Source organism: Oncorhynchus gorbuscha, linkage group LG21 (genome assembly GCF_021184085.1).
Source record: "Oncorhynchus gorbuscha isolate QuinsamMale2020 ecotype Even-year linkage group LG21, OgorEven_v1.0, whole genome shotgun sequence".
NCBI lineage: Eukaryota > Metazoa > Chordata > Actinopteri > Salmoniformes > Salmonidae > Oncorhynchus > Oncorhynchus gorbuscha.
This window is the reverse complement of record NC_060193.1, coordinates 12,774,681-12,796,398: the sequence shown is the minus strand read 5'-3', so window position 1 is coordinate 12,796,398 and position 21,718 is coordinate 12,774,681. Positions and strand designations below refer to the sequence as shown.

Sequence of the window (21,718 nt, the reverse complement as noted above, 5' to 3'; positions counted from 1 at the left end):
TGAAGTAGAGGACTCTACAACTGCCCAGGGTCAAATATAGTGCACCTCTCGTCTGGTCAGATGTTATGATTGACATTCACGGTTTCGTAATTCATCCGTATTGATATGCTACAGAAGTCACTGGCTGATTATGAGCATATGCCTAATCAGTATTCAACTGTCGTTCTTAAAGGAAGATCTAGTTATGCAGCTTTCAGCTAGCATGACAGTAATGTTTGTTGAGTTCACTGAGTTCACAGTTATCTGAATCACCTTCTATCTACAGTTCTGAATATGGAGATACAGTGTCAATTAGACAGCTACTGGCATTCATGTTTTCAATAGCCCTTTCACTGCAGCTGCACACACACACACACACACACACACACACACACACACACACACACACACACACACACACACACACACACACACACACACACACACACACACACACACACACACACACACACACACACACACACACACACACACGCGCACCCACACACACGCGCACACACACACACACACAGAGAGAGAGAGAGACAAACACACCCACACACACACTGAGAGAGAGAGAGAGATAAACACACACACACACACAGAGAGATAAACACACACACAGAGAGAGAGAGAGAGAGAGAGAGAGAGAGAGAGAGAGAGAGATAAACACACCCACTAAAGCTGAAATCTGTCTCAACAGATCATTCATAGAAGAAAACCATGATCACGCGTAGCAGCAGTAACACTGAAAGTGATCTATTTATATGGCCTTTCTTTTCGCTTGTGATTCAGCTGGCGAGACCTTGTAAAGTTCATTATTGTAGAGTTCATTATTAGTGCGATCCTAATGTGTGTGAGTCTGTAAAAGAGAAAATGTGTGTGTGTGTGTGTGTGTGTGTGTGTGTGTGTGTGTGTCTGTGTGTGTGTGTGTGTGTGTGTGTGTGTGTGTGTGTGTGTGTGTGTGTGTGTGTGTGTGTGTGTGTGTGTGTGTGTGTGTGTGTGTGTGTGTGTGTGTGTGTGTGTGTGTGTGTGAGTTCGGTGTGTGAGTTCGGTGTGTGAGAGACTGATGGGTCTCTAATAAGCTCAGTAATTTCCTGCCTTATCAGCTGCTCCTTCTTCAATTATAAATACAGTAATGAATACAGTAATAAATACAGTAATGCATACAGTAATAAATACAGTGATGTATACAGTAATAAATACAGTAATGAATACAGTAATAAATACAGTGTTGTATACAGTAATAAATACAGTGATGTATACAGTAATAAATACAGTGATGTATACAGTAATAAATACAGTGATGTATACAGTGATGTATACAGTAATAAATACAGTAATAAATACAGTGATGTATACAGTAATAAATACAGTAATAAATACAGTGATGTATACAGTAATAAATACAGTAATGCATACAGTAATAAATACAGTGATGTATACAGTAATAAATACAGTGATGTATACAGTAATAAATACAGTAATGAAAACAGTCATGAATACAGTAATACATACAGTGATGTATGCAGTAATAAATACAGTAATAAATACAGTAATACATAGTGATGTATACAGTAATACATACAGTGATGTATACAGTAATAAATACAGTAATGCATACAGTGATGTATACAGTAATAAATACAGTAATGCATACAGTAATAAATACAGTAATGAATAAAGTAATGTCGGGATGAGAGGATGGATGGAGAGAGAAAAACGAGACGGAGAGAGATGGAGAGTGGAGAAAGACGGCAGGGTAGCCTAGTGGTTAGAGCGTTGGACTAGTAACCAGAAGGTTGCAAGTTCAAACCCCCGAGCTGACAAGGTACAAATCTGTCGTTCTGCCCCTGAACAGGCAGTTAACCCACTGTTCCTAGGCCGTTATTGAAAATAAGAATTTGTTCTTAACTGACTTGCCTGGTTAAATAAAGGTACAATAAATAAATACAACATTCAATATACTTATTGATTATTTTTGATAATAATTAGCAATTCTTAATCGTGATGAAACTCCGCTTTGGTGGTGTTGTCTTTACAAAAATTAACATAAATTTATTATCAAAATAAATACCTGCAATGCCACATTAGAAAAAAAGCGTACATCCACGCAATCATTAGCAGATCAATCATATTAACTTCTAAAGTGCTGGCCTCATTCCAGTCAATCGGGGTCGGGGTCAATTCCATTTAAATTCCAGTCAATTCAATAAATAAACAAAATGTCAATTACATTTACAAATTCTTATTGAAAAGCATTAAAGAGAATTGGAATTTCAGTGTACTCCCTGAATTGACTGGAATTGGAAATGGAATTGACCCCACTAAAAATTTAAAGTCAGTTGCATACTGTATTATGTATTATGTATAGTAATTATATGGTTAAAACATGAAGCTAATTCGCTCTAAATATTCAGTTATTTAAGTGCAAAAAAGTGCTATGTTAAAATGCTTGATATAATCAAATTCAATTAATCAAAACCAGATTGAGCAAATAAATACATCATTTTGTATTGAACTTCCTCCTCGTGTCTGTGGCCCCTCCAGCTCTCTTAATTAGGCCCTCACTAACTCCCACTGTCAATGCTTTATCCTACTTTTTACCAAATGGAGCCAAGGTCTTAGGTTTTGCTATCCACCTGGATTCAGCTGCTCTTCTCTGGCCTGTGGTCCAGGAGGCCTTCATCTCCAGACCGGTGATGCGGGGGGAGGTTGTAGGGCGGTTTTGGAAATGTTTGAGGGTGGAAGACAGGGATAGGATGGGGGGGTAGGGATACGGACCCAGAAACAGGAAAGGGTTAAGAACAGGTGTGGGCTGTTCGCCCCGGTCAGGAGTCAGTGCCTGGGCCAAAGTTCTGCAGGGAGAGTTATGGAGATTAGGGTTAAGGTTTAGGTTAGGGTTAGGGTTAAGGTTAGGCTTAGGGGGATCAAACATTATGTTCTGGGTGAGGCTTCCCAGTGTGTTAGGGTTGGGGGGATCAAACATTCTGTTCTGGGTGAGGCCTCCCAGTGTGTTAGGGTTGGGGGATCAAACATTATGTTCTGGGTGAGGCCTCCCAGTGTGTTAGGGTTGGGGGATCAAACATTCTGTTCTGGGTGAGGCCTCCCAGTGTGTTAGGGTTGGGGGATCAAACATTCTGTTCTGGGTGAGGCCTCCCAGTGTGTTAGGGTTGGGGGATCAAACGTTCTGTTCTGGGTGAGGCCTCCCAGTGTGTTAGGGTTGGGGGATCAAACATTATGTTCTGGGTGAGGCCTCCCAGTGTGTTAGGGTTGGGGGGATCAAACATTATGTTCTGGGTGAGGCCTCCCAGTGTGTTAGGGTTGGGGGGATCAAACATTATGTTCTGGGTGAGGCCTCCCAGTGTGTTAGGGTTGGGGGGATCAAACATTCTGTTCTGGGTGAGGCCTCCCAGTGTGTTAGGGTTGGGGGGATCAAACATTCTGTTATGGGTGAGGCCTCCCAGTGTGTTAGGGTTGGGGGGATCAAACATTATGTTCTGGGTGAGGCCTGCCAGTGTGTTTGCCTCAATGACCGTTTTGAGTATCCCCTCTTCCACAGTGCACTAAAGAGGGTCTGTGTGGCTGAATGAACGTCTTTCTGTTGTGTACATAGTCTATGGAATGGAATGAGTTGTGATTTGACAATGCCAGTGAATGTATGTTTTGGGTGATAACTGGACTTGTGGAGAAGGACATGTGTGTCTGTGTCCTTGAAATATACTTTTGTTTGTAAAGAGACTGTGTGCGTGTCAGTATCTGGATGAACAAAAGGGTTGTGCCCAGTAAGTTGATTGTATGTGTCTGTATGACATATTTAACTGTTACGGTAGGATGATGCTTATTGGGTATTTCAATGAATGTTTCGGAATGTACCAGATCCTGTTCCCACACTCCGAAGATATCATCCAGGTACCGTCTCTAAAACATGGGACCCAACGGGTATTTAGTCAAGGCTGTCCACTCCCAGTCTGCCATATAAATATTAGCATATGTCGGGGCAAACGTTTTACCCATCGGCGTCCCATGAATCTGTAGTTGTGGTTGAGGTTAGAGTTGAATCGAGATGTGGACATGAAGGGTTCAGGTTAACAAGAACCTTCATACTGTTTTCAACCCTAAAAAAAATCTCAAATGAATGAATTAATAACACTTCATTGGAACTTGTGGTTATAAAACCTGCGTAAACCGTCATAAGCATGACATCATGGCCATAACAGAGCCACTCACCCGTCTTCCATTACTACAGAGGACCTTTATCCTTCATACACTGGTATCAATCCGTTACAACTCACATATAACACCGTAGTGTTGTTCCAATGTTACAATGACTTGTCCCTGAAAACACAGGGCTAGACTTGCAAACACTGAACAATGTTACAATGACTTGTCCCTGAAAACACAGGGCTAGACTTGCAAACACTGAACATTCTTACAATAGCCTACCTTTCCTCAATATAAGTTTATCTGAAAATGTATTTGATGAAAAGTAGAAAATGACCGATGCACAGAAACTATATGCATCGACGTCTTAACCTTGTGAATGATACGAATCGCATGGATATGACGTTCCAGCCACCAGAAAACCCTTCAATTCCGTGAGTTTGCTACCTTGCCCTTCCCCCAATAACACTGGGAAGGGATTGGACTTTAGTCCCGAAACGGGACTTCCGTGTAACGGTTGAAAAAAGGACATTTCCTCTGTACTGCACTATAGGTCGTTGTTGCAAGTGCCACATATGTCATTGTAGCCTACCGCTATTTTCCCCATTTGTTTACATAGGCTACTTGTTTTGAAATGTTTTTTTTTAGAAACAAGTGGTGTCTAGTAAGTATCCATCATGAATATTTTCTGCCTCATAACACACTGTATTACAGCGCCTTCAGAAAGGATTCAGACCCTTTGACTTATTCCACAGTATGTTGTGTTACAGCCTGAATTCAAAATGGATTGGTTTTTTTTCTCTCACCCATCTACACACAATACCCCATTATGACAAAGTGAAAACATGTTTTTAGAAATGTTTGCACATTTATTGAAAATGAAATACAGAAATATCTTATCTACATAAGTATATATATATATGCCATTTAGCAGACGCTTTTATCCAAAGCGACTTACAGTCATGTGTGCATACATTCTACGTATGGGTGGTCCCGGGGATCGAACCCACTACCCTGGCGTTACAAGCGCCATGCTCTACCAACTGAGCTACAGAAGGACCATAAGTATTAACACCCCTAAGTCAATACATGTTAGAATCACCCGTGGCAGAAATGACAACTGTGAGTCTTTCTGGATAAGTCTCAAAGAGCTTTCCACACATGGATTGTACAATATTTGCACATTATTATTTTTAAAATCCGTCAAGAGCTGTCAAGTTGGTTGTTGATCATTGCTAGACTGTCAAGGCTGTGGGTAACTGGTGAAAGGAGTCAGGCGAAGGAGAGCTGAGATGCGTGGACAAGGTATTTAATACAAGATAACACCAGTATAAACAAAATACTATGGTGCGGGAGAATACCGGTACCACGAAATAAACGGGCGTAACAACAAAACCAGGCAACAAAATACCAGCCGTCAGCAACAGCCTGAACAATAAAACGAATACGCACACAAACATGGGGGAAACCAGAGGGTTAAATAATGAACATGTCATGGGGGGAATTGAAACCAGGTGTGTAGAAAACAAAGACAAAACAAATGGACAATGAAATGTGGATCGGCGATGGCTAGATGGCCGGTGACGTCGACCGCCGAGCGCCGCTCGAACAAGGAGAGGGGCCGACTCCAGCGGAAGTCGTCACATAGACAGCCATTTTCAAGTCTTGAAATAGATTTTCAAGTCTATTTAAGTCAAAACTGTAACTAGGCAACTCAGGAACATTGGTAAGTAACTCCAGTGTCTATTTGGCCTATGTTTTTGGTTATTGTCCTGCTGAAAGGTGAATTTGTCTCCCAGTATCTGTTGGAAAGCAGACTGAACCAGGTTTTCCTCTAGGATTTCTCCTGTGCTTAACTCTATTCCGTTTATTTTTATCCTAAAAAACTCCCTAGTCCTTGCCGATGACATGCATACCCATAACATGATGCAGCCACCACCATGCTTGAAAATATGAAGACTGGTACTCAGTGACATTTTTGTTGGATTTGTCCCAAACATAACACTTTGTATTCAGGAGAAAACAGAAAGAAAAGGGGCCACATGTTTTGCATTATTACTTTAGTGACTTGTTGCAAACAGGATGCATCTTTTCGAATGTTTTCATTCTGTTCAGGCTTCCTTCTTTTCACTTTGTCATTTAGTATTGTGGAGTAACTGCAATGTTGTTGATCCATCCTCAGTTTTTCCCTCTCACAGCCATTAAACAGTAAGTGTTTTAAAGTCACCATAGGCCTCATGGTGAAATCCCTGAGCGGTGTCATTCCTCTCCGGCAACTGAGTTAGGAATGACGTCTGTATATTTGTAGTGACTGGGTGTATTGATACGCCATACAAAGTCACATTATTAACTTCACCATGCTCAAAGGAATATTCAATGTTTGATATTTTTTTATTACCATTAGCAATAGGTGCTCTTCTTTGCAAGGCATTGGAGAACCTCCCTGATCTTTGTGGTTGAAATTGTGTTTTTCAAATTTACTGCTCAACTGAGGGACCTTAGAGATAATTGTATTTGTGGGGTACAGAGATTAGGTATCATTCAAAAGTAATCTTAAACCCTATTATTGCACACAGAGTGAAGAGTTCATGCAACTTATTATGTGACTTGTTAAGCACATGTTTACTCCTGAACTGATTTTAGGCTTGCCATAACAAAGGGATTGAATACTTATTGACATTTCAGCTTTTCATTTTTTAGTTTATAAAAAAAATCTAATCTTAAAATCTAATCTAAAAACATAATTCCACTTTGACATTATGGGGTATTGTGTGTAGGCTAGTGTGTAGGCTAGTAGTTTTAAATGTAATCCATTTTAAGTTCTGGCTGTAATGCAACAAAATGTGGAAAAAGTCAAGGAGTGTGAATCCGTTCTGAAGGCACTGCATTATGATTGTTAAAACTGTCCGTGCTTCAGTTACAAAAGTAGACATTAACCTTACAGTGTGTTTGTCACTCTACCCTGGGCTTCAGTCAGCGAACAACAAGTATTGTGTCGCCCCCCAGTGGCCCAAAGAAAGAGCAGGCACAATCTAAATGGCAAGGACAGGAGGTTGGTGGCACCTTAATTGGGGAGGACGGGCTCGTGGTAATGGATGGAGCAGAATCAGTGGAATGGTTTCCATGGTTTCCATGATTTGATGCCATTCCATTTGCTCTGTTCATGCCATTTCTTATGAGCTGTCCTCCCCTCAGCAGCCTCCACTGATGTCAAGTGAAGGAGAATCAATTTTGATGGTCCGATTTTTTTATTGAAATAAAAGTATACAAAGTATATTTAAGTATACAGCAAAAGGATATTCAGAGGGTTTCAGTAATACGCCTACAGTAGAACAATGAAATATGTTGTTGCAAAATAAGCAAAACTGTTAAGTACAACATAAAAATATTTTATATACTGTATATTGGTCATGAATCAGTATAACTCAGTTATATTCAACAGAAAGCCACAAACATACACTGTCTCACTCCTTGTAATAACAGGTCTCTTTAAAAAGCCAAAGGTCATTAAACCCTTAACTCTGTTTAAAAGTTCAGATGAGTTGAATATTCTCACACTAAATGTCCCTCTGGGACAATAAAGATTGATCGTATTAATTGACAGATAGTTTCAACCAATGTCAACAATACATTATTCATCCCAACACACACACACACACACACACACACACACACACACACACACACACACACACACACACACACACACACACACACACACACACACACACACACACACACACACACACACACACACACACACACACACACACACACACACACACTCCCCTCATAAACCAGTGTCCGACTCCATCTCCTCCGTCTGTGTCCCAGGATGCAGGGTTGGTGGAGGTATTAGCTCAGACTCAGTTTCAGGCTCAGTCACTGTCACTGGTTCCTCTCTTCCTACCAGAGGTGGTTGATGTTCTGGTTCTAGTTGTAGAACGGATTCTTCCGGTTCTTCCCTCTGTGATGCCCAATTTTCCCCCAGAAGGAAGTAGACCTGATTATGATGTTGACTTTATCAAATGTTGTACGTGTCATTTCTGTGTCTTTTGATGCACAGGCTTCAACAAACATAATTTTTTGCTTTGTATTCAAGTTGTATTTGGTATTTTATTAGGATCCCCTTTAGCCGCTACTCTTCCTGGGGTCCACATGAAACATGATATAGTACATAGTACAGAACATTATTAGTCAAGGACTGAAATACATACATTTAAAACATCACACACAGCCTACCTATCAGTGCGTACACAATATCTATGTCTAATACATAGAACAGTGCAAATTACAATACACTGTACAGTACCAGTCTACAGTTTGGACACACCTACTCATTCAAGGGTTTTCCCTTATTTTTCCTATTTTCTACATTCTAGAATAATAGTGAAGACATCAAAACTATAAAAGAACACATATGGAATCATGTAGTAACCAAAAAAGTGTTAAACAAATCAAAAATATATTTTATGTTCTTCAAAGCAACCACCCTTTGTTTTGATGACAGCATTGCACACTATTCGTATAAATAACGAAAATAAAGAAAAATCCTGGAATGAGTAGGTGTGTCCAAACTTTTGACTGGTACTGTATGTAAAATGTACGTGTCTCGTCACAGTCCCCTTTCGTTTGTAAGGATTCATCTGTTTTATTAAACTGGTTCAATTGCTAGCTTGAGTTACTTGGGGTGGCAGAGAGTTCCATGTAGTCATGCCTCTATTTAATACTTGAGTTTCCTAACCTCTATTCTGGTGGGCACTGTGGAAAGATCAAATCAAATCAAATGTATTTATATAGCCCTTCGTACATCAGCTAATATCTCAAAGTGCTGTACAGAAACCCAGCCTGAGTGTCCAAACTGTGCTGCCAACTGCTTGAACAGACAGTTCGGTACCTTCAACACATCAACACCTCACACAAAGACCACTAGTGATGCAGTCATTCTCTCCTCAACTTTGAGCCAGGAGAGACTGACATGCATGTGACTGACTCTTTCCCTCTGTGTGTGTCTCTGTGCACCTAGGTGCTGCTTTGTTCTGGAACAACTGCAATTGTACCTATGTCCCTTTGCTGCACAGCCGGGCTGTAGTTAAGGTGCGCCGAAACTAGCGCCTGTAGGACCTGTCTGGTCGACTGAGATGTCAAGAAGGGAGAGCAACGCCGTATCATGGACAGACCGCTACAAACATGTGGTTCATTCTTGACTATCACTCCACCTGTCGGAGGTTTGAAACACTGAAAAACATCCGGTCTAACTGAACATCCTAGTCCAGACCCAGTCTGTCATAAAGCTGTTTCATTCCATTCTTCTTCGTTTGGCTTTTTCACGCACTTTAAGATTATTTTTGTGACGAAAAGCACTGTAGAAGTTGAATAAATTCCTTTATTTTGAATTGACTGCTTTGAAAAGTAAGGTTTCCTCATACATAGATACATATAAAACGTGTAGAAAGAAAGACATACCTTTTGTGGCCCTGGCTCTGCCACTTGCTGTGGCCCTGGCTCTGCCACTTGCTGTGGCCCTGGCTCTGCCACTTGCTGTCGCCCTTGTTGTGGCCCTTGTTGTGGCCCGTGCTGTGTTGTGGGGCCCCAGGTTGTGGCCGTCCCCTGGTAGGCCTTCCACAGCCGTCCATACAGCAGGTCCAGCTTGATCTTAGCATAGAGCTTGGAGGGGTCAAAACCCTGGGGCTGAGGCTGGGGGGGTGAGGGAAGAGGGGGTTGCTGGGGGGGCTCCTCTGTGACCCCCTGGATGAGAGAGAGAGATGTTATTTTGAAAATAATTGGCACCTAAATTATTTTTAATGTTGCTTGTATCAGTTTTCATTTCATCATGTTCTATCATGTAAATGTAAAGACCAAATGAAAAGGAGCACTGTAACAGAAGTGTAATGAAAGCAATTCTCACTGCAATGTTCACATCACACTAAATCTGACCACACAGCAAATGTTATAAAAAGCTTTTCTTGACAGACTGATTCTTCTGCCCATGTTAACAGTACACCAGCTACTGTGTGTTACACTATTGTGAACCCAAGTATGATAAACACCAAACCAACCACATTTACCTGTGTGTGTGTGTGTGTGTGTGTGTGTGTGTGTGTGTGTGTGTGTGTGTGTGTGTGTGTGTGTGTGTGTGTGTGTGCGTGCGTGCGTGCGTGCGTGCGTGCGTGCGTGCGTGCGTGCGTGTGCGTGCGTGTGTGTGAGAGTGAGAAACGGCTGAGTGATGGCCCGAGACAGTGAACAACAGGAAACCATGGTGATAACCATGCCGAATGGGGGGCCCTGTGGGTTTTCATGGTAACGCAGGTCACTATGTTTACTGAGGTCACTCTACCCATAGAGACAGGCAATTGCTCTCTATCTCTATGACTCTAGAGAGACATGTGGTTAGGTAGCCTATATTAACTTTCACCAATGACCTTTTCCGTGTGCTTTAGGTTACAACACTTCCTTTCTAGATAAAGGATTTCTACGTAAGGATGTAAGTTTCCATTGTCTCAAAATGGCAGGTTAAGCTAAAAGTGTAGATGATAAAATAACTTTACTTCTGATTCTGTGTGTTGATCTGTCAGATACGCCTCTACCTCAAACATTCGCCTCCTGGAACAAGAGACAAGAGCAGATAAGTCTTGGTTTAGAGTCAGAGAACTGAAAACATTTGGTGTTAGAGTCAGAGAGCTGATACGTCTTCTTTTAGAGTCAAAGAGCTGCTACGTCTTCTTTTAGAGTTGAAAACCTTTGATGTTAGAGTCAGAGAGCAGATAAGTCTCGTTGTTAGAGTCAGAGAGCAGATGAGTCTCGTTGTTAGAGTCAGATAGCAGATGAGTCTTGTTGTTAGAGTCAGAGAGCAGATGAGTCTTGTTGTTAGTCAGAGAGCAGATGAGTCTTGTTGTTAGTCAGAGAGCAGATGAGTCTTGTTGTTAGAGTCAGAGAGCAGATGAGTCTTGTTGTTAGAGTCAGAGAGCAGATGAGTCTTGTTGTTAGAGTCAGAGAGCAGATGAGTCTTGTTGTTAGAGTTAGAGAGCAGATGAGTCTTGTTGTTAGAGTCAGAGAGCAGATAAGTCTCGTTGTTAGAGTCAGAGAGCAGATGAGTCTTGTTGTTAGTCAGAGAGCAGATGAGTCTTGTTGTTAGTCAGAGAGCAGATGAGTCTCGTTGTTAGAGTCAGAGAGCAGATGAGTCTCGTTGTTAGAGTCAGATAGCAGATGAGTCTTGTTGTTAGAGTCAGAGAGCAGATGAGTCTCGTTGTTAGAGTCAGATAGCAGATGAGTCTTGTTGTTAGAGTCAGAGAGCAGATGAGTCTTGTTGTGAGACTCAGAGAGCAGATGAGTCTTGTTGTTAGAGTCAGAGAGCAGATGAGTCTTGTTGTTAGAGTCAGAGAGCAGATGAGTCTTGTTGTTAGAGTTAGAGAGCAGATGAGTCTTGTTGTTAGAGTCAGAGAGCAGATAAGTCTCGTTGTTAGAGTCAGAGAGCAGATGAGTCTTGTTGTTAGTCAGAGAGCAGATGAGTCTTGTTGTTAGTCAGAGAGCAGATGAGTCTTGTTGTTAGACTCAGAGAGCAGATGAGTCTTGTTGTTAGAGTCAGAGAGCAGATGAGTCTTGTTGTTAGAGTCAGAGAGCAGATGAGTCTTGTTGTTAGAGTCAGAGAGCAGATGAGTCTTGTTGTTAGAGTCAGAGAGCAGATGAGTCTTGTTGTTAGAGAGCAGAGATAAGTCTTGTTGTTAGAGTCAGAGAGCAGATGAGTCTTGTTCTTAGAGTCAGAGAGCAGATGAGTCTTGTTGTTAGAGTCAGAGAGCAGATGAGTCTTGTTGTTAGAGTCAGAGAGCAGATGAGTCTTGTTGTTAGAGTCAGAGAGCAGATGAGTCTTGTTGTTAGAGTCATAGAGCAGATGAGTCTTGTTGTTAGTCAGAGAGCAGATGAGTCTTGTTGTTAGACTCAGAGAGCAGATGAGTCTTGTTAGAGTCATAGAGCAGATGAGTCTTGTTAGAGTCATAGAGCAGATGAGTCTTGTTGTTAGAGTCAGAGAGCAGATGAGTCTTGTTGTTAGACTCAGAGAGCAGATGAGTCTCGTTGTTAGAGTCAGAGAGCAGATAAGTCTTGTTGTTAGAGTCAGAGAGCAGATGAGTCTCGTTGTTAGAGTCAGAGAGCAGATGAATCTTGTTGTTAGAGTCAGAGAGCAGATGAGTCTTGTTGTTAGAGTCAGAGAGCAGATGAGTCTTGTTGTTAGAGTCAGAGAGCAGATGAGTCTTGTTGTTAGACTCAGAGAGCAGATGAGTCTCGTTGTTAGTCAGAGAGCAGATGAGTCTCGTTGTTAGAGTCAGAGAGCAGATGAGTCTCGTTGTTAGAGTCAGAGAGCAGATAAGTCTTGTTTTTAGAGTCAGAGAGCAGATGAGTCTTGTTGTTAGACTCAGAGAGCAGATGAGTCTTGTTGTTAGACTCAGAGAGCAGATGAGTCTTGTTGTTAGACTCAGAGAGCAGATGAGTCTTGTTGTTAGTCAGAGAGCAGATGAGTCTGAGTCTTGTTGTTAGTCAGAGAGCAGATGAGTCTTGTTGTTAGAGTCAGAGAGCAGATGAGTCTTGTTGTTAGAGTCAGAGAGCAGATGAGTCTTGTTGTTAGAGTCATAGAGCAGATGAGTCTTGTTGTTAGAGTCAGAGAGCAGATGAGTCTTGTTGTTAGAGTCAGAGAGCAGATGAGTCTTGTTGTTAGAGTCAGAGAGCAGATGAGTCTTGTTGTTAGAGTCAGAGAGCAGATGAGTCTTGTTGTTAGAGTCAGAGAGCAGATGAGTCTTGTTGTTAGAGTCAGAGAGCAGATGAGTCTTGTTGTTAGTCTGAGTGTTGTTAGAGTCAGAGAGCAGATGAGTCTTGTTGTTAGAGTCAGAGAGCAGATGAGTCTCGTTGTTAGAGTCAGAGAGCAGATGAGTCTTGCTGTTAGAGTCAGAGAGCAGATGAGTCTTGTTGTTAGTCAGAGAGCAGATGAGTCTTGTTGTTAGTCAGAGAGCAGATGAGTCTTGTTGTTAGACTCAGAGAGCAGATGAGTCTTGTTGTTAGAGTCAGAGAGCAGATGAGTCTTGTTGTTAGAGTCAGAGAGCAGATGAGTCTTGTTGTTAGACTCAGAGAGCAGATGAGTCTCGTTGTTAGAGTCAGAGAGCAGATGAGTCTTGTTGTTAGAGTCAGAGAGCAGATGAGTCTCGTTGTTAGAGTCAGAGAGCAGATGAGTCTTGTTGTTAGAGTCAGAGAGCAGATGAGTCTTGTTGTTAGAGTCAGAGAGCAGATGAGTCCTGTTGTTAGAGTCAGAGAGCAGATGAGTCTTGTTGTTAGACTCAGAGAGCAGATGAGTCTCGTTGTTAGTCAGAGAGCAGATGAGTCTCGTTGTTAGAGTCAGAGAGCAGATAAGTCTTGTTTTTAGAGTCAGAGAGCAGATGAGTCTTGTTGTTAGACTCAGAGAGCAGATGAGTCTTGTTGTTAGACTCAGAGAGCAGATGAGTCTTGTTGTTAGACTCAGAGAGCAGATGAGTCTTGTTGTTAGTCAGAGAGCAGATGAGTCTTGCAGATGAGTCTTGTTGTTAGTCAGAGAGCAGATGAGTCTTGTTGTTAGAGTCAGAGAGCAGATGAGTCTTGTTGTTAGAGTCAGAGAGCAGATGAGTCTTGTTGTTAGAGTCATAGAGCAGATGAGTCTTGTTGTTATTCAGAGAGCAGATGAGTCTTGTTGTTAGAGTCAGAGAGCAGATGAGTCTTGTTGTTAGACTCAGAGAGCAGATGAGTCTTGTTGTTAGAGTCAGAGAGCAGATGAGTCTTGTTGTTAGAGTCAGAGAGCAGATGAGTCTTGTTGTTAGAGTCAGAGAGCAGATGAGTCTTGTTGTTAGAGTCAGAGAGCAGATGATCTTGAGTCTGAGTGTTGTTAGAGTCAGAGAGCAGATGAGTCTCGTTGTTAGAGTCAGAGAGCAGATGAGTCTTGCTGTTAGAGTCAGAGAGCAGATGAGTCTTGTTGTTAGTCAGAGAGCAGATGAGTCTTGTTGTTAGTCAGAGAGCAGATGAGTCTTGTTGTTAGACTCAGAGAGCAGATGAGTCTTGTTGTTAGAGTCAGAGAGCAGATGAGTCTTGTTGTTAGAGTCAGAGAGCAGATGAGTGTTAGAGTCATAGAGCAGATGAGTCTTGTTGTTAGACTGAGAGCAGATGAGTCTTTGTTAGAGTCAGAGAGCAGATGAGTCTTGTTGTTAGAGTCAGAGAGCAGATGAGTCTCGTTGTTAGAGTCAGAGAGCAGATGAGTCTTGTTGTTAGAGAGAGCAGATGAGTCTTGTTGTTAGAGTCAGAGAGCAGATGAGTCTTGTTGTTAGAGTCAGAGAGCAGATGAGTCTTGTTGTTAGACTCAGAGAGCAGATGAGTCCAGATGAGTCTTGTTGTTAGAGTCAGAGAGCAGATGAGTCTTGTTTTTAGAGTCAGAGAGCAGATGAGTCTTGTTGAGAGTCAGAGAGCAGATGAGTCTTTCCAGAGAGCAGATGAGTCTTGTTGTTAGAGAGAGATGAGTCTTGTTGTTAGACTGAGGCCAGATGAGTGTCTTGTTGTTAGTCAGAGAGCAGATGAGTCTTGCAGATGAGTCTTGTTGTTAGTCAGAGAGCAGATGAGTCTTGTTTTTAGAGTCAGAGAGCAGATGAGTCTTGTTGTTAGAGTCATAGAGCAGATGAGTCTTGTTGTTAGTCAGAGAGCAGATGAGTCTTGTTGTTAGAGTCAGAGAGCAGATGAGTCTTGTTGTTAGACTCAGAGAGCAGATGAGTCTTGTTGTTAGAGTCAGAGAGCAGATGAGTCTTGTTGTTAGAGTCAGAGAGCAGATGAGTCTTGTTGTTAGAGTCAGAGAGCAGATGAGTCTTGTTGTTAGAGTCAGAGAGCAGGTGAGTCTTGTTGTTAGACTCAGAGAGCAGATGAGTCTTGTTGTTAGAGTCAGAGAGCTGATAACCTTTGGTGTTAGAATCAGTGCTACTGGACACTTTACTGACAGAGAGAGTGACAGAGAGAGAGTGAGGCCTGTCTTTCCATTCTGTGTGTGACAGAGAGAGAGTGAGGCCTGTCTTTCCATCCTGTGTGTGACAGAGAGAGAGTGAGGCCTGTCTTTCCATCCTGTGTGTGACAGAGAGAGTGAGGCCTGTCTTTCCACCCTGTGTGTGACAGAGAGAGAGAGAGTGAGGCCTGTCTTTCCATCCTGTGTGTGACAGAGAGAGAGAGTGAGGCCTGTCTTTCCATCCTGTGTGTGACAGAGAGAGAGTGAGGCCTGTCTTTCCACCCTGTGTGTGACAGAGAGAGAGTGAGGCCTGTCTTTCCATCCTGTGTGTGACAGAGAGAGAGAGTGAGGCCTGTCTTTCCATCCTGTGTGTGACAGAGAGAGAGTGAGGCCTGTCTTTCCATCCTGTGTGTGACAGAGAGAGAGTGAGGCCTGTCTTTCCATCCTGTGTGTGACAGAGAGAGAGAGTGAGGCCTCTCTTTCCATCCTGTGTGTGACAGAGAGAGAGAGTGAGGCCTGTCTTTCCATCCTGTGTGTGACAGAGAGAGAGTGAGGCCTGTCTTTCCATCCTGTGTGTGACAGAGAGAGAGAGTGAGGCCTGTCTTTCCATCCTGTGTGTGACAGAGAGAGAGAGTGAGGCCTCTCTTTCCATCCTGTGTGTGACAGAGAGAGAGTGAGGCCTGTCTTTCCACCCTGTGTGTGACTGAGAGAGAGAGAGTGAGGCCTGTCTTTCCATCCTGTGTGTGACTGAGAGAGTGATGCCTGTCTTTCCACCCTGTGTGTGACAGAGAGAGAGAGTGAGGCCTGTCTTTCCATCCTGTGTGTGACAGATAGAGACAAAGAGAAAAACAAAGTGGAAGAGAGAGCAGTGATAGAGATGATGGAGAGACAGTAAAATGAGCTTGGAATAGAGATACAGAGGGAAGAATGATTTTGATAGGTTGAGAGACAGACAAAACGTTTTTCAATGATCTACAGTAGCCTCATCTTAAACAGCACCAACCTCCACTGAGGTAGGCCTACCTGTGACAGCAGTGTCTGCAGCAGTACTTCCAGCAGTAGTACAGTGAGGTCACAATGCTCAGGATGCTGATGGTAGAGCCTCCAACCAACAGGGACCACTGTTCCAAAGTTCTTTCCCCTAGCAGCCGCTGTGCATCCTCTGACTCCTGGGCCTCTGCTGTGGACAGACACACAGACATGTAAAACACAGGACTTCCAACAGCAGAAGATCGTGGGCCTCCACTGCTTTGGCAATGCCAACATATGTTTCCCATGCCAATAAAGCCCTTATATTGAATTGAATTGAATAGAACAGAATAGAATATAATAGAGAGAGAGAGAGAGAGAGAGAGAGAGAGAGAGAGAGAGAGAGAGAGAGAGAGAGAGAGAGAGAGAGAGAGAGAGAGAGAGAGAGAGAGAGAGAGAGAGAGAGAGAGAGAGAGAAAATGAGAGAGAAAATGAGAGCGAGAGAGAAAATGAGAGAGGAAGTGAGAGAGGAAGTGAGAGAAAGGAATGCCCAGGATGTATTTCACATAGACAGAGAGAAACTTTTGTTGAGAGAGAGAGAGAAAGAAAGAGAGAAAGAGAGAAAGAGAGAAAGAGAGAGAAAGAGGGAAACGAGATAAAGGTATAGAGGGAGAGTACCAGTGTTTTCATTGATCCGGGTATGTGCACAGTGCTCCAGCACCCCAGAGGGAAACGTGATGAATACACAGCAGAGTTGGCTGACCTCCTCCACAGCGTCTTCCTTCAGGTCGAGTCTGGAACTACGGCTGGAGGCACTACTTTGGATCTTCACAGTGTCGTTGTACTCTGGGACCACGTAGGTACCTAAACGGCATATATATGATATTGATAATAACAACAAAAATAAATGTTATGTGGTCCTTCTGTAGCTCAGTTGGTAGAGCATGGCGCTTGTAACGCCATGGTAGTGGGTTCGATCCCCGGGACCACCCATACGTAGAATGTATGCACACATGACTGTAAGTCGCTTTGGATAAAAGCGTCTGCTAAATGGCATATATTATTATTATTATTATTATATCATTTACTTTCTATTCACATACACAAATCCCAAAGTTCTGTACATTATGAGTATAGCATACACATACTACATTGCTAGGCTAATATATATAGAGAGAGTGGGGCAAAAAAGTATTTAGTCAGCCACCAATTGTGCAAGTTCTCCCACTTAAAAAGATGAGAGAGGCCTGTAATTTTCATCATAGGTACACTTCAACTATGACAGACAAAATGCGAGAAAAAAAATCCAGAAAATCACATTGTAGGATTTTTTATGAATTTATTTGCAAATTATGGTGGAAAATAAGTATTTGGTCATTAACAAAAGTTTATCTCAATACTTTGTTATATACCCTTTGTTGGCTATGACAGAGGTCAAACGTTTTCTGTAAGCCTTCACAAGGTTTTCACACACTGTTGCTGGTATTTTGGCCCATTACTCCATGCAGATCTCCTCTAGAGCAGTGATGTTTTGGGGCTGTTGCTGGGCAACACGGACTTTCAACTCCCTCCAAAGATTTTCTATCTGGAGACTGGCTAGGCCACTCCAGGACCTTGAAATGCTTCTTACGAAGCCAGTCCTTCGTTGCCCGGGCGGTATGTTTGGGATCAGACCCAGCCACGTTTCATCTTCAATGCCCTTGCTGATGGTAGGCTTTGTTACTTTGGTCCCAGCTCTCTGCAGGTCATTCACTAGGTCCCCCCGTGTGGTTCTGGGATTTTTGCTCACCGTTCCTGTGATCATTTTAACCCCAGATCGAGGGAGATTATCAGTGGTCTTGTATGTCTTCCATTTCCTAATAATTGCTCCCACAGTTGATTTCTTCAAACCAAGCTGCTTACCTATTGCAGATTCAGTCTTCCCAGCCTGGTGCAGGTCTACAATTTTGTTTCTGGTGTCCTTTGACAGCTCTTGGCCATAGTGGAGTTTGGAGTGTGACTGTTTGAGGTTGTGGACAGGTGTCTTTTTTACTGATAACAAGTTCAAACAGATGCCATTAATAAAGTTAACGAGTGGAGGACAGAGGAGCCTCTTAAAGAAGAAGTTACAGGTCTGCGAGAGTCAGAACTCTTGCTTGTTTGTAGGTGACCAAATACTTATTTTTCCACCATAATTTAAAAAAATATTTTTATATTTTTTGAATTTTACCCCTTTTTCTCCCCAATTTCGTGGTATCCAATTGTTGTAGTAGCTACTATCTTGTCTCATCACTACAACTCCCGTAAGGTTGAAAGTCATGCGTCCTCCGATACACAACCCAACCAAGCCGCACTGCTTCTTAACAGAGTGCGCATCCAACCCGGAAGCGAGACGCACCAATGCGCCGGAGGAAACACCGTGCACCTCGCCACCTTGGCTAGCGCACACTGCGCCCAGCCCGCCACAGGAGTCGCTGGTCCGCGATGAGACAAGGACACCCCTACCGACCAAGCCCTCCCTAACCCAGGCGACGTCGCCCCACGGACCTCCCGGGCACGACCGGTTACGACAGAGCCTGGGCGCGAACCCAGGGACTCTGATGGCACAGCTGGAGCTGCAGTACAGCGCCATTAACCACTGCGCCACCCGGGAGGCCCATTTTCCACCATAATCTGCAAATAAATTAATAAAAATCCTACAATGTGATTTTCTGGATTTTATTTCTCATTTTGTCTCTCATAGTTGAAGTGTACCTATGATGAAAATGACAGGCCTCTCTCACCTTTTTAAGTGGGAGAACTTGCACAATTGGTGGCTGACTAAATACTTTTTTGCCCCACTGTATATATATGACATTATTATTATATATGTACCGAACACGGGATGGAAGGTGCCCATTTTCAGTTTGGTAGTGGTATGGTTGAGACTGCTGATCATCTCCCAGTTGATCTGAGAAACAGTGTCGTTTTCCGACAGGAGACGACAGGTAATAGACAGATGCTCTCTGTCCTGTGTGTGAGACACAGAGATCACACTGCTGGCTGTGCCTGTGTGAAGCAACAGGGTCGAAGTCAGTTATGTGTGGGCGCTAGAAAAAGTCACAGCCACTTCCAGTGAAATTAAGTTTTTTGCATTAATACAAATTCAGACACACATTCAGACACACACACATACAGTTGAAGTCGCAAGTTTACATAGACTTAGGTCTGAGACATTAAAACTAGTTTTTCAACCACTCCACACATTTCTTGTTAACAAACTATAGTTTTGGCAAGTCGGTTAGGACATCTACTTTGTGCATGACACAAGTCATTTTTCCAACAATTGTTCACAGACAGATTATTTCACATATAATTCACTGTATCACAATTCCAGTGGGTCAGAAGTTTACATACACTAAGTTGACTGTGCCTTTAAACAGCTTGGAAAATTCCAGAAAATTATGTCATGGCTTTAGAAGCTTCTGATAGGCTAATTGACATCATTTGAATTGGAAGTGTACCTGCGGATGTATTTCAAGGCCTACCTTCAAACTCAGTGACTCTTTGCTTGACATCATGAGAAAATGAAAAGAAATCAGGCAAGACCTCAGAAAAAAATTGTAGACCTCCACAAGTCTGGTTCATCCTTGGGAGCAATTTCAAAATACCTGAAGGTACCACGTTCATCTGTACAAACAATATTACACAAGTATAAATACCATTGGACCATGCAGCCATCATACCGCTCAGGAAGGAGACGCGTTCTGTCTCCTAGAGATGAACGTAAATTGGTGCGAAAAGTGCAAATCAATCCCAGAACAACAGCAAAGGACCTTGTGAAGATGCTGGAGGAAACAGATACAAAAGTATCTATATCCACAATAAAACGAGTCCTATATTGACATAACCTGAAAGGCCGCTCAGCAAGGAAGAAGCCACTGCTCCAAAACCTCCATAAAAAAGCCAGGCTACTGTTTGCAACTGCACATGGGGACAAAGATGGTACTTTTTGGAGAAATGTCCTCTGGTCTGATGAAACAAAAATAGAACTGTTTGGCCATAATTACCATTGTTATGTTTGGAGGAAAAAGGCAAGCCTGAAGAACACCATCCCAGCCGTGAAGCATGGGGGTGGCAGCATCATGTTGTGGGGGTGCTTTGCTGCAGGAGGGACTGGTGCACTTCACAAAATAGATGGCATCAAGAGGGAGGAAAATTATGTGAATATATTGAAGCAAAATCTCAAGACATCAGTCAGGAAGTTAAAGCTTGGTTGCAAATGGGTCTTCCAAATGGACAATGACCCCAAGCATACTTCCAAGCATACTTCCAAAGTTGTGGCTTAAGGACAAAATGGCTTAAGGACAACAGTCAAGGTATTGGAGTGGCCATCACAAAGCCCTGACCTCAATTCCATAAAAAAATTGTGGGCAGAACTGAAAAAGCGTGTGCGAGCAAGGAGGCCTACAAACCTGACTCAGTTACACCAGCTCTGTCAGGAGGAATGGACCAAAATTCACCCAACTTATTGTGAGAAGCTTGTGGAAGGCTACCCGAAACGTTTGACCCAAGTTAAACAATTTAAAGGCAATGCAACCAAATATTAACTGACCTAAGACAGCGAATTTTTATTAGGATTAAATGTCAGGAATTGTGAAAACTGAGTTTAAATGCGTTTAGCTAAAGTGTATGTAAACATTCGACTTCAACTGTAAATATTTGACTTTTTTGTCTTCCTTGATTATTTGATAAATGCACTTTCTTGCTCTGTGTGTTCTACTAAACTAAAACTTTCCTCTTATTCTAGTTTTTTGTAAGTGACACCAACCTGTATGTATCAGCACGAGGGCCAGAAGAAAGTAGACCAAGTGTTTTCTCATCTCTTGCTCTGTTGTCAGCCCCACCGATGTTGATCCTCTTCTCTGATCCTCGTCTCTGATCCACTTCTCTGATCCTCGTCTCTGATCCACTTCTCTGATCCTCTTCTCTGATCCTCTTCTCTGATCCACTTCTCTGATCCTCGTCTCTGATCCACTTCTCTGATCCTCTTCTCTGATCCTCTTCTCTGATCCTCTTCTCTGATCCACTTCTCTGATCCTCTTTTCTGATCCTCGTCTCTGATCCTCGTCTCTGATCCTCGTCTCTGATCCTCGTCTCTGATCCTCGTCTCTGATCCTCGTCTCTGATCCTCGTCTCTGATCCTCTTCTCTGATCCTCGTCTCTGATCCTCTTCACTGATCCTCGTCTCTGAATCCTCGTCTCTGATCCACTTCTCTGATCCTCTTCTCTGATCCTCTTCTCTGATCCTCTTCTCTTGTTGTCTTTTGTTGTTTTCCAGTCTCCTCTTTCACCACATATTTAATTTATACATTCTGTTTCACTGTGTCTGTCTTCGCACCACCTGTCTGTCTTCATAACAGCTGTCTGTCTTCACACCGCCTGTCTGTCTCTGAATCTTTCAGATTCTCTGTCTCTGATTCACAACTCTCAACTTCCTCCTTCTGTACACGTTCAGCCTAACAACTTTTCATCTCTCTCTCAATCACTCACTCTCTCTTTTTATCTCTCTCTTACTCACTCTCTCTCTATCTCGCTCTTACTCTCTCTCTCTCTAATCACTCTCTCTCTCTCTTTTAATATCTCTCTCTCTCT

The 21,718-nt window shown here is 42.7% G+C and overlaps 1 protein-coding gene across 1 annotated transcript in view; it reads right to left on the bottom strand.

Annotated features, from left to right (window-relative positions):
• Nucleotides 1–7,376: 7,376 nt before the first annotated feature.
• The window catches only part of LOC124008876, a 14,875-nt gene continuing 533 nt past the window's right edge, over nt 7,377–21,718 (bottom strand). Inside the window, exons 2-8 of the mRNA XM_046320472.1 lie at nt 20,895–21,287; nt 18,959–19,132; nt 16,784–16,969; nt 16,160–16,316; nt 10,692–10,746; nt 9,610–9,891; nt 7,377–8,110 (exon numbers count right to left, since the gene is read on the bottom strand). Of these exons, the coding sequence (XP_046176428.1) occupies nt 7,934–8,110; nt 9,610–9,891; nt 10,692–10,746; nt 16,160–16,316; nt 16,784–16,969; nt 18,959–19,132; nt 20,895–21,287 (1,424 nt within the window). The 3' untranslated portion in view covers nt 7,377–7,933. The remainder of the gene's footprint in view (nt 8,111–9,609; nt 9,892–10,691; nt 10,747–16,159; nt 16,317–16,783; nt 16,970–18,958; nt 19,133–20,894; nt 21,288–21,718) is intronic.